At 33.2% G+C, this 14,150-nt stretch overlaps 1 protein-coding gene across 2 annotated transcripts in view; it reads right to left on the bottom strand.

Annotated features, from left to right (window-relative positions):
• Positions 1 to 14,150, bottom strand: part of LOC145287716 (uncharacterized) — a 640,174-nt gene that overhangs the window by 193,692 nt on the left and 432,332 nt on the right. Inside the window, exons 1-2 of one of the 2 annotated variants that reach the window (XM_080135468.1) lie at positions 3,895 to 4,020; positions 2,491 to 2,524 (exon numbers count right to left, since the gene is read on the bottom strand). The exons of the other annotated variant lie outside the window; for it this stretch is intronic. Of the exons in view, the coding sequence (XP_079991594.1) occupies positions 2,491 to 2,524; positions 3,895 to 3,930 (70 nt within the window). The 5' untranslated portion in view covers positions 3,931 to 4,020. Of the gene's footprint in view, positions 1 to 2,490; positions 2,525 to 3,894; positions 4,021 to 14,150 lie in introns of those variants that run through there. 2 annotated transcript variants of the gene reach the window in all.

Genomic DNA, 14,150 nt, shown 5'->3' with positions numbered 1-14,150 from the left:
ATGGCTGTAATTTTTTTTTTTATCAAAAATAAACAATTATAAACAGAACGATGAATTATATCGGCGTAAATCTACTAAATACAGTGAAAAAAACCCAGATAACTCAACAATAACAAATAAAAAAGGGCTGTACTCATGCAGAGAGTGATCCAGACGTAACTCAGCGCACGCCCGGCTTTCTCCGGAACATGACGTCAACAGCCGGAGAAAGCCGTAATAAAAGTACAGACGGCGGGAGATGACTGATCTGTATAGAAGACTGTGTGAAGGACACACAAAAAAAATAGAACTAGAAAAATACATAATGTAAAACACTGAAAGGATAATTATGGCAGCGAGAGACACTGAAAAAAACCCAACAAAACAGAAAACAGAGAGACAAACGACAAAACGAGAAAAGAGAAATGGAAAGAGAAAAAAATCCACGGAAGATTCACAAGAATGACAAAAGATGAGAATAACAAAAACACCTGGACACAGATGCGAAAAGGACATATAAACCGAGAAACTGAATCTCTAATTACTGCAGCACAAGATAACTCGATAAGAACCGACCATATCAAAGCAAAGATCGATAAAACAAGAAAACGGAAAATGCAGACTCTGTGGACAAAGAGACGAAGCGATAAACCATATAGTAAGTGAATGCAGCAAACTGGCCCAAAAGGAATACAAAAACAGACATGACCAAGTGGGGAGGGCGGTGAACTGGGAATTATGCAAACGACTGCATTTTGAGCGTACAGACAAATGATACAAGCATAAACCCGCAACAACACGCGAAAACGAGAACCACAAAATCCTATGGGACATGGACATTCAGACGGACAAACCCATCCAAGCAAGAAGACCAGATGTAATAATTAACAAGAAAGAAGAATCCTGTTAAATCGTAGACTTTGCTGTCCCAGGTGACCACAGGGTGAGTATGAAAGAAAAGGAGAAACGAAGCAAATACACAGAGCTAGCCAGAGAGTTAAAAGGGATTTGGATGATGAAGAAAATAAAAATAGTACCGGTAATAGTAGGAGCACTAGGAACAATTCCGAAAAACTTCAGAAAAAGAATGGCAGAAATTGGAATCAGAGGAATAACTGCCAAAAATACAGCGCCTAACGATAATGAAAACGGCTGAAATATTAAGGAAACCCCTAGAATGCGGGGAATAACTCAAGACAATATAACAAAGAAGCTTTACAGGGAATGAAGAAAGCCGAAGCTGCATATCTACAAGTTCTACACCACCATCATGTATCCCCCAATTGTTTCATCACCGTCCCCCCCAATAGAAAAGTGATACCAAAGAGCCGAGAAGGGTCAAGGAGGATGGAAAGACCGAGGAGAGAGCTCTGGCCAGACCTCCGCTGGGCAAGCGCAAAGAGAACTGGGATCGTGGGGAGGCTTAGTGCCACTCAAATTCCAGTATAAACCAATGGCCACTACCAGCGAGAAATCAATGATATGAGGCTGTTGCGATGACGCACATTTATTTGCAAATGCTATCGAAGGAGGAGGAGAGAGCTGGACGTCTGGGGAGACTTGTTGTCACTCAGCTTCCAGAGAACAGCACAAGTCTCCAAACCGATCGTCTGCTGACTTGAGTGAAAGCTCCATGTGAGCCAATAATAATAATAATAATAATAATAATAATAATAATAATAATAATAATAACAACAACAACAACAACAATAATAATAATAATAATAATAATAATAATAATAATATAATAATAATAATAATAATAATAATAATAAAGCCACTTGACTTTTGAAATAATCATTTGATTTTTCAAATAGTGATTGTACTTTTTAAATAATTATTAGTGTCTTTAAATAATTATTTCACTTTTTAAATAATAATTTTACTTTTAACTTATCATTAGTGCCGTTAAGTAATCAGTTCACATTTTTATTAATAATTTTACTTTTAAATAATCATTAGTGCTTTTAAATAAATATTTAACTTTTTAATCATCGATTTTACTTTTTAAATAATTATTAGTATTTTTAAATAATCGTGTGATTTTTTAATCAATGATTTTACTTTTTAAATAATCATTAGTGCCTTTAAATAATTATTTTACTTTTTAAATAGCCATTAGTTAAAACAAATATTTTACTTTTGAAATTTCAAATAATCATAGTGCCTTTAAATAATCATTTCACCTTTTCAAACCTTTCATTACTCATCTATATATTTGACAAGTTATGTAACATATCTTAATCATCGTTTCTCGTCACGCCTAGTCTGGCATAAGGCATTATTTTATGCGCACGAATTTCATAACATTACTGGTGGCACTGGTTGTATTGCAATTTTGATCTTCCTATAACGCTAAAAAATGTTTCTTCCCAAGTTTAGTTCAATTGCTGACCAATGATTGTGTAATGTATGCGACACTCGCACATATACGCACATATACATATACACATACACACACATACACACATATACACACATAAATTGCTAAATTATGAAATAAAAACTTACCATCACGACATAGACAATGAGCAAGAGTAAATATCTGAAAGAAAAAACCAATTAGTTTAATAAATTTTTCAACATTCAAATTCGAATAATTCAAAATGATTAAATGCAATCAATGTAAAATAACAAAAAAATATTTAAATTGAAAAAATCTGTCATGGGAAATAAACCAAATAATTAATCATTTGTTTATGAATTTTTTGGATGAAGATTCGTTATTTTTATTATTTGGACCCTTCGGACTACTGTTCTCATCTTGAGTGATATTTTCATAACATTTAATATGAATATATGGCTTTGTGGTAGAGTATTCGGCTACAAATCGAATGATCCCCTGCTCAAGCCTGGATGTACCTCACCATTTTATTTTAATATTTTATTATTAACGAGTTCAATTTGCGATACAGTAAGAGGTTACCATTTAAAATCGCCGCAAATCATTTTTTGTTTGCATATTTTAAAAATACACATTAAACCGAAGTCAATTTTCCAGGGAATTCATCGTCAAGCGCAAAATATTAGCTGACCTGATTTTTAAACAAACAAAAACGGAATTTGATAAACGACATTAACATTATTTATTTATTTATTATTTTGTCCACCGGGAAAATTATTTCTCGTAATATATAGTAATTAATCAAGGATTGATTCTATAATAACACATACGAAATATGCATAAATTAAAATATTATATTTAAGCGTATTGTACGGAAGGGCAACGCGAGGCAACCAGATAGTATGTCAATAAGGCCAGTGAGCTGAAAAATGACGCCATCGCTTAGGCTCTAGCAAGCAAGATCCATCGAATAGTCAGACTGTCGGTAACGAATCAAAAACAAAAAAAAAATGCAAAAAACATGAGAAAACTTGAAAATTACATAAAAAAATGAGAAAAAAATATTATAAACAACCGTAACAAAACTCTATACACTTTGCCAGTGGTGATCAGTTAAATATTATCCTTTCTTGGTCTTTGAATCCAATTTAACTCTTTACAGCTTGTGTTGTACAAGTCAATGCGGATGCTATTTTCTTTAGTAAATACACAGTGTATATGATTTCAGTTCTCTTAAGTTGATTTAATGTTTTGGTTTTACTCCTGCTGCAAGGAGCATTACCGCAGTAGCGACCGTAGAGGTAATTTTTTTTTTTGAAATTTTTACTCCTATTATGACCCCTTAATAGTTTTTGTTTTGGGCTCAAAGCAAGTTATTAACTTAGGTCCATGTTCAAGGAACCTATATCTAAAAATCAACCCAGCCGTTTCAGGGTCATTAGGGAATGGATTCACACAAACAAACACAAAGTTCATTCCATGCACAAGTAGAGTTGATTAATAAATATATTTCTACCAACTGAAAAATATGCGAGAATTAAAAAAGAAACTTGAAAAAAAATACGAATTACCTGTAAAAGAAGCAGTCCCAACAATATTCGAGCCATAACGCAAATGATTCCTTCTTTATTAATTTTTGTGCAATTTCTGTAGCTGTTATGCAAGAAATCGTTACGACTGTTAAACAGGTTGTAAATGACTGCATAGTAATATTGCATCAATAAGATTAAATCTGGTATGCGTTTTTTTATTGAGAAAATGAACGTCGCTTGCATTTTTTTTTTAATTATCTTTGTGACATGAAGCAAATCGAGTGATTTTTATGAATAGATCGCCTTTATACCTTATGAGACGTATTTATTCATTTATGTGCATAGCTATACTTTTATGCATGTAAATATATAACTAATATATATATATATATGTGTGTGTGTGTGTGTGTGTGTGTGTGTGTGTGTGTGTGTGTGTGTGTGTGTGTGTGTGTGTGTGTGTGTGTGTAAATCTAAACAGTGTGATATAAATGCAGGAGTGCCTCAAAGGTCTATCCCTGGACCGCTATAATTCCTAATATTCATAAATCACCTCCTTGAAAAAATTGTCTGCGAGATGGGTATATATGCTGATGACATCACGCTCTATGACAGACACGACAAGAAAACAAATGAACACATATCTAAGAAATGGCAAAAACACTAGAGGATGACCTCCAATCTGTAGTGCAATGAGGACAAAAATGGATGGTCACATTCAATGCTGCCAAGACTAAACTTATTTCCTTCAATAATTACATGAAACCTTCTCTACCACCAATAGCAATGGTCAAAGACTCTTTATCTGAAAGTACGTCTTTTAAACTCCTCGGCCTAACGTGCACAGGAAACAATTGCATTGAGAGCATTGCCAGAACCGCTGCTAAGAAGGTAGGTTCTCTCTAACGTACTAGAAAGCTACTAACGCCCGAAAGTATCCTGTACCACCATTCGCCCATGTATAGAGTATTGTTGTCATATTTTGGCTGGTGTATCTGCAACTAATCTCTCGCTCATAGACAAGGTTCAAAAGAGAGTCGCCAACCTGATAGCTCCTGAACTGTCATCTAAGCTTCAGCCTCTGTCCCATTCTACAAGTACTTTAACGATGAATGCTTCGACGAACTGCAAGCACTCGTGCCCCCTCGACGTAAATACCCCTGACAAACCCGACAAGCAGATAAATCCCACCACTTCACAGTAGAGATCCCTAGATGTAAGAGAGCCTTCTACTCCAGTAGTTTCTTCCCCAGAACCGCTAGACTTTGGGTTTCTGCTTCTCCAACTGTACTGACATGCAAAAGTTCAAGTGTAACGTGAACTGATATCTTGCTGCCCAACTCCCCACACAGTACCCCTGTAGATTATGTCATTGATAGTAGCCCCCTACATCAAAGTAGCAATGTGCCTTGTTTGGGGTGAAAATGTAATTAAAAATACACACACACACGCGCGCGCGCACACACACACATACAAACACACACACACACACACACACACACACACACATATATATATATATATATATATATATATATATGATGGACGATAAAATTGTCGCTCACAAGAAAACCACACTACATCATCATGTTAAAGCTTTTATTGAAAGAATCAATTCAGGTAACTTCATTATGTAGTAGAGTTGACATCGATTTAATTTAGCTTCGTTAAGCCTTAATCAACGCCTCGATACAAATCCGAAACTGGGAGTGTGCCTTTTCCACAAGCGCCGGCGGAAGCACGGCAAATACTCAGCGAATGGTGGCTTTGGTGTTTTGATAGGTCATGTTAGTGATAAATAACTGATCGTAATACTCCAGCTGGTTAATCTCTGGGAGGAGGGGATCCAGTAAGAGAAACGTTTAAAGCCATAGCACTCTTTCTGAAGCCAAGGCTGGTACTCTGTGTACTTATGGGTCGGTGCCGAGTCCTGCTGACACATCTAGGGTCTGCCAAAGGCCATCTGATTGCATTAGGGGATCACGACGCTTCACCACATTCAGGTACACTCTAGTGTTGAATTTCAAGCCGACTTAGAAGATATAAGGTGTGATGAGATGGCACTCAATAGAAACCACACCAAAGACCATAACCGTGTGTCATCCGATACATTGAGCTGTGCTCTCAAATCTTGAACTGTCTTGATTTTCATTTTGAGAGCAATTGTTATGTTGTCAAAACTTAGATCGATGGAGGACATGAGTTGTACAGAGACGCATCTTTGATCTCCCTCGTTGAACATTATGTAACTTTCAGACATGATAGAAGGCTCCTATCGCTCTGGGATTTCGTACCCAACTGGCCAACTACCAGGTTGTATGCAACAGAAAAACAGATCGATCTTTATAAAATAGAAATGCCCTTTTCTAGGGCAACAAAAGTATGGCTTAACCCTATATATATATATATATATATATATATATATATATTTAAATAAGGGAGTAGTCACCAACAATGTGTATTTTTTAACATTATTTTATTATTCCGTGTCTTGGTTTTTCATTGAGAATTATGTTTGGATCATTTTAATAATGTTTTTAAGTCATTGAAATCGTTTTTACGCGCGTTTCAGGCGTTCTGTGAAGCGTCCCCGTCAGAAATTATTTTCAAATGTGTTGGAGATGTAAAAATAGCAATTTTCGTAGTTCATTAGAAGTGTTTTAAAGGGGTAGAGGCTTGTAAGTGTTTATTATCTATTGGCATGTTCAATTTTTATTACTCTTTTATTGGGATTTCACAGGCCGCTGATCTGGTTGTAGTCACTCTCTCTTTCTGCTAGTGTTTTTTTTTTCTTTTCCTTTAGGGTGGGGTACTACATTTCTTAAGGTGCAATTTAGATCCTTTTTTATTTTGAATGTTTGTGTTAGGTTTTTGAATGTGTATGTGTTACCATTCAAAACCCCAACACAAACATTCAAAATAAAAAAGGATCTAAATTGCACCTCCAGAAATGTAGTATATGCACTAAGATGCACAACATGCAACAAATCCTACATAGGCGTCACCAAAAATTTCAGCAATAGAGTGGCCTTACATAAGAGCAACATCAAAATTGCATATAACAGACACCTCTACGTTTCAAAACACGTACACACATGCAGTGGAAACAGCTTCAAAATAATGCCAATCTTCCAAACAGACAATTATTTTTATTTACTTACACAGGAAAAAAAAATTCATCAACAGATTCACTCCTGAACTGAACAGAGCCTAATATCATCACACAAAAACATGAAATGCAAGGTACACTCGCATGCACATCCATACGCATACATATATACACACCCACACATAAATCAGAAACGACACATTAAAACACACACCCATGCACGCATACAACCACACACAGACATAACACCCCTATCTCTAATACAACACACTGAACAATACCAACCCTACTTAACCTCGAAACCAACAACACTAGGAAACACCTAGAACCATAGTATCATATCTGTTCCAACACCTCGCTCCCTCCTCAGTCAGTGGAGGAGAACCCCCTCATGACTGAAGCAACTATCATCCCTTCTATCATCCCCCCATACCTATACCCTCTCCAATTGCCCCCCTCTGGGGAACAAAATCTCCCCCACACTAGGAACCGATCCTGGGTCTGGCCATACCCACATGGGGAGACAAATAAATAGAAACATTAAAAAATCCCCTATACATATTTTAAATACACCTATCTTTCTAAACAAACATAATATAAGGAATACCCGAAAAGACTAAAACGAAAAATCACAATACTAAAATCCAAGAATCCAAAAAATAAATATCAAAATAGAATGAAAGCACCCCTACCCTTATTTCAGAAGAGCTGGTCCCCCCTCCTCACACATACACATTAGTAACGACCCCGGATCACAGTCACCTTCCTAAGGAAGAAAATAACCTCATAATACTATAAAACAGTATACACATTCTCAAACCAATAAAAGCAAACACACACATGCACACACACGCACACACACACACACAAACACACACACATACACACACACCCTACCCCACCCTAAAGGAAAAGAAAAAAACACTAGCAGAAAGAGAGAGTGACTACAATCAGGTCAGCGTCCTGGGCAAGCCCAATAAAAGAGTAATAAAAATTTAACATGCCAATGAATAATAAACACTTACAAGCATCCACCCCTTGGAAACAGTTCAAATGAACTACGAAAATTGCTATTTTTACATCTCCAACACATTTGAAAATAATTTCTGACGAGGACGCTTCACAGAATGTCTGAAACGCGCGTAAAAACGATTTCAATGACTTAAAAACATTATTACAATGATCCTAACATAATTCTCAATGAAAAACCAAGACACGGAATAATAAAATAATGTTAAAAAATACACATTGTTGGTGACTACTCCCTTATTTAAATATACATCTTTCTTTCGTTGCAATTTCTTAACCCATTTTATTTGTATATATATATATATATATATATATATATATATATATATATATATACATGCTATACCCGGCCACGCGTTGCTGTGGCTCAGTTTGTTAAAATAGAACACATGTGAAAGTAGAGAAAAGTTTGATTCTTTTTTTCAAGAGAATGTACAAATTATTTTTTTAAAGATGTTAAGAAAAGAAAAAGAAAAAATACTTCCATCATTAATTATGCAAAAAAAATAAATAAAATGTTGATTAAATGTTTCAATATTATGCTTATAAATTACGATAAAACTTGCTGAGTATGCGCTGTTTTACGGTCGTTGCAAAAATGGAACGGAAACTTAAATTTCACTTCGTTTTAATATTTCTTAATTTTTTAATTGTGTCCCCCCCCCAACGAATATAATCAAAACAGTAACATTCAACAATTGTACTTTATGTATATAAAACACAAAATATTTATTAAAAAAAAAATTTTTTTTTAAAGTTAACGAAAGGGAAATAATTCCATTTTTAAACGAAAAAGTCAGTTTGGTATATCTTTTTGTTATTTTTTACATAAGTCCAGCTTACCATTCACATTGGAAATGTCGACATTTATAGGTTGTCGGGTACGTTTACGACGAATAAACACTCCAATCTAGTAGATGTATCAGAATTTTTGTAGGAATTTTTTACACCCCTATCATGAAACTGCGAATAAAATATAAAAATCTCGTAATTTCTCTTTTAAAAGTGGGTTGTTTATTTTCTTTTTGGATTATACTTCCAAAATAAACTATTAAAGTTGTTTTAAACGTAATATAAATTTTATTTTTTTATTTTTTAAAACACAGTAATGAATTTTACGAACTCAATATTTTTCAATTTTTAAACTTTAAAAATCCATCAAAACTTTTCTATTGTTTCTATTTTAACGATATTTTCAGGGTTAATGTGAAATTTTATGCTCTTTCCAATAAACCGAATGTAATATTTTAGACAAACGTTTATTTTTAATCCACGCCCCCCATTTTCAAGTGTCTAGTAAAAAGTAAATAATTAATTTACTCACCAAAGTTTTATATATCACAAATTGAAGAGAAAAGGCCAATAAGTAATATATTCAAATTTAAAACAAAAAAAGCTGTGTTTTTTAGAAATTTATTTTTAAGAAAGTTCGAATTAAATTTTTTTTTAAACCACGTTGTTTGTTTTTTCTTTTGTTATGTTTTATGAAATCTTGGTCCTTGCTCCTTTAATTGTAAAACAAAATTAGGGCTTGAATTACATTTTTCGAGTAGTTATAAGCTTGGAAATACAGGAGGTAGAATAATTCACGCCTCCCATTTTTAAATGTCTATTAAAAAGTAAATAATTAATTTACTCACCAAAGTGTTATATATCACAAATTGAAGAGAAAAGGTCAATAAATAATATATTCAAATTTAAAACAAAAAAGTAGTGTTTTTTTTTAGAAATTCACCTGTAAAGTCCGAAGTTAAAACGTTTTTTAAAAAAACATGTCGTTTTTTTTTTGTTTTTTTTTTAATGAAACCTTGGTCCTTGCTCCTTTAATTGGAAAAAAAAATTAGGGCTTGAGTTAGATTTTTCGAGGAGTTATGAGTTTGGAAAGACGGGGTGGAATTATTCATTATTTTTCACGAAATTTCTGACACACCTACCAATCTACCCATGTTTAGAACGGCTTTCGGAATAGACACCCCTAACCTTGCCAGAATACCCGAAAAGCTATAAAAGTTGACGCGTCGAATGTGAACGATGAGTTGGACGTAATGTAAAAATGTACCGAATTTAAAAGGGAACAAAATTCAAATTTCCGTTCCATTTTTACAACAACCGTAAAGCAGAGCATTCTATGCAAATTTTACATAACTTACTGTATTAATGCTATTTTTTTAAGCAAAAAAAAATTTAGGTTTGGCTATAAATTCCTAAACTCATTTCACCCTAAATAATTTAGGTGACTGAAAAAGGAATCTAATTGAATCTTTAATTTCTTGAATAGTATGCGAGAATTCATTTTTCTTCGAGTTATATCGAATTCATTAATACGGACTTTAGGGGCTTTTTTCGTAACGTTACTGTAAAAATTATTTTTTATTGTTACAAATCACGATGCTTTATTTATATAAAACAGCAAAAATAAATTCTTGCGTTTTTTATTTACTACTGAAAACCATAACTTTAGTAAATGTATTTTTTGTTTAAACAAAATAAAACATTTTCACTAAGAGTTAAATAAAAATAATTAGTTCATTATATTCTGCGACCATTATTTGAAAAATAATGAAATTTTCATTAGAATTTGTTAATTTCCTGATTTTTGGTTAGGTTTTAAGTAAAAGGAGGAATCAAAATGTTTATACACGTTGAGCGTCGGCATTCATTTTGTGCGTACCTACCATTTTTCGATGAATATTTGATAGCAAAGCGACCACGTGTGGTTCATTGTAATTAAATTTCAATCACATGATTACATTATCAATAATCATGTGATTAAAGCCATTGAAAATTTACCGATATTGTAAACACATTCTGTTTACATAAAGCCTGTAGTGTTTTTTAGTGATGCAATATTGGCAACTGAGATTTAAAAAAAACCGCGAGATCAGGAGAAAGAAATCTCCAGAAAATCACTAGATTTTTAACTTTTATCGTCTGAAATTTTCAAAAATCGCTAATTCCCCCCCCCAACTCCATATTTTAACTTCCTACCATAAAAAAATTATAAATATAGTATATTCAATATATAAAATGTTCCGTGTTTTCTCACTATATGTTTCTGGAATCATATTGAAGCGGTTAGCTCCCAAGAAGGCTTACATATTTTATCAGCTAGTTTTGCCTGTTTTTTTCAGAGAGGGTATTTTTTTTGTAGGAAAAAAATCATAAACTCAAACTTTTTATAATAAAAGTTAAATTGAAATATACTGCAAATTAAACATCACAATAATGGTGCAACATTGAAATTAGAAAAATAAAAAACAAAAAAAAGGTTGGTAGATAATTAAATTCTACTGTATTGGTATAAGTTTTTTTTGCTGTTGTTTCTTGCTTTTTACAATTTTCGACTAAATACTTCTAAATAAAGCAGGGTTGCTTAGATTGTATTTTAAACTAAACTTCGGAGGTTGGAATGCCTCCCACCTAAAATGTACTTGGAAAAATCGATTTTATAGCGAGATTTAAGAATGGTTAGCCAAAAAAGGTGAAAAACAAAACAAATAATCAATAAATAATTGTTATCAAGGGCAATAAATGCTACTTTTTTTTTACTTACTTGAATGAGTTTATTTTATGTTTTAAAGTAATTTCAACCGCTTTTCTTTATTTTTTAATCTAAAATTGAGGATGTGTGGGTGCCAAATATCTCCAGATTTTCTAGAATTTCCCGCTAGATTGCAAAGGAAATCTCCAGATCTAGCAGGAAAACCGCTTAATTGTAACACTGGTCACGTGACAGGAAGCGGTAATACATAATTGTCCTTAAATAAAAAAAATGGCGTATCGATACAAAGAAAAACACCTATTTATCATAGAAAAATTAAGTATAATGTTATAATTAAAAAGAAATACATAAAAACACACATGGATATAGTAAACATATTATACCAAAACGTGGAAGCCATCCGTCCAGTGGTTTTTTAGACTTTTAATTGCGAACGAACCAAGAGTTACATTTATATATATATATATATATATATATATATATATATATATATATATATATAATGTATTATGTCAGGTCATGTTATATGCTACTGGTACAATGTAACCCAGTACTACCTGCCTCATGGTCGGGTCACCGGCGACTAAATTCCCCCACCAGACTAGTTTGGTGAGGAGGCTGCCTAGTCTCCCTGAAGGATTAAAAACAAGACCTTCCAAAGGGCGAATGAACCCTTTTTCGGGGTCAACGGCAAACTAGCACCGTGTGTGTTTGTGTGTATGTATGTGTGTGTTGGGGTGGAGAGGGGTCCCGTAAGCCGTGGTGAAGGCAACCTTTCTAGGAGAAGCAAATCTCTTATTTAAAAAACCATAAAGCGGGAGACCAGAACCCGCGTTAAGCTGGTCTGCACTTTAACTTGTTCCTGGCTATCTTGCTCTTGATTGTTGCTGGATCTCAACATTTTGAACCGAGAGAGAGACTTAGCTGTCGTACAAAGCGTAGACTCTGTGACATCATCTGTGTATAGATACTTCCTCGGGAATTTGTTTATTAAAATGGTCCTGTGTCGATGGAAGTCATTTTTGAGTTCATGGACTTTAAGTGTCTGAGGGAGTGGAACTCGTCTGACAAGACGTTGCAATCAATCACATATATAATTATTCATATATGTATATGCATACGTTCTTGTTCAGCTATATTCTATTTAATCGCTTTCTATTGGTGCGCCCGATTATCATCAAGAGCAATTGTTGTTATCCTTTTCTTTTTCTTTTCCTTTGAAGATTGGTGTCAATAAAAAATACCACTCGGCGATTAGAAGATATACAGAAAAATCGGAAAACAGAATAACTGTCGTGTTCAATCAGACCTGCTTAGATAATGATTTGCTTCCAATATATATATATATATATATATATATATATATATATATATATATATATATATATATATATATATATATACCTGTAGAAATCACAACAACAAGGGGAAAGATAATACCATATTTTTATTTTTTCGAATAATAGAATTGTGTCGACATCAACTAGAGAATTTTAAATGTCATGTTATTTAAAGATTTTCGTGGTAAGCATCTCATCAGATAAGTTGAAAAATATACAGGGTTAATACGTATCTTAACACATTTTCATTGTGTTCTTAACTGTAACAAGCAGTGTGTACGATCTCGCTGTACTTTAATGAATCTACAAATGGTGTTGGAAAAATTTTTGTGGGCTCCTCTTTTAGTATATCTGTTCTAAATTGCGGCGAGAATTTTTAAATCTGGAAGATTTTGATACCAGACAAGATTCTTAACGTTTATGGTTAATGAATTGAATTTATTATTTTTTGTATTTTATTTGTTGCTCGATCTCAAATTGTTCAGTTGTGTTTTATCGTTCAATATAAATTTAGAATCTCATATCTAAAGGTTTGTATTTTGCGTTTATTTCAGTGTGTAGCAGCCGATACCCGCTACATGCAGGCAGAAACTACTCGCACGACCTCGAGATTTGAAATCCATTTCCTCCTGGCTTGGCCAATCACAACTACGGAATTTAGTACAGAATCGGTAATTGTATCGGAATCGGGAAAAATATCGTGATCGCCCCACCACCATTAATTAATTTAATTTATTACTTTTGTATTTTATTTGTTGCTCAATCTCAAATAGTTCAGTTGGATTTTATCGTTCAATATAAATTCAAAATCTCATTTGGAAAGTTTATTTCCGTGTTACATATCGATTTAAATTTTAACTAGGGATTTACTGCAATGTGATTGCTTTCTGTATATTAAAATAAATTAAATAAGGTAAGGTAAAATAAAATAAAATAAATACATATTCCCTACTGAATGAAAACGGATAGTATTTATTATTGTAAAACTTTCTTTACAATTTGACAAAATAATTTGTAAAATCCCTTTCAAGGAGGATAAATCTAAATTTCTAATTTAATTTATTCAAATAAAAATCGACGTATTAATTATTTGAATCTGAAAGATTCACACTTAAATGTATTAAACATCATATCGAGTTGCTAATTATCTCAAACGGTCTTATAGTTTACTTGGTTTTTAATATTAGGCAGTTTCCTCGGACTCTAAATTATTTTTGTTATCGCTTATCATGTGATGTTTCGCTTGTATTTTCCTTAAATTTCTAGTCCTTTGTGCAGGGTTGTTACTTAGAATTTATTTCGAAGGTTTATTTTGATT

The sequence above is a fragment of the Euprymna scolopes genome, chromosome 11, assembly GCF_053919585.1.
Source record: "Euprymna scolopes isolate OS-2025 chromosome 11, ASM5391958v1, whole genome shotgun sequence".
In the NCBI taxonomy this organism is placed as follows: domain Eukaryota; kingdom Metazoa; phylum Mollusca; class Cephalopoda; order Sepiida; family Sepiolidae; genus Euprymna; species Euprymna scolopes.
This window is presented reverse-complemented; position numbering and strand designations above follow the sequence as displayed.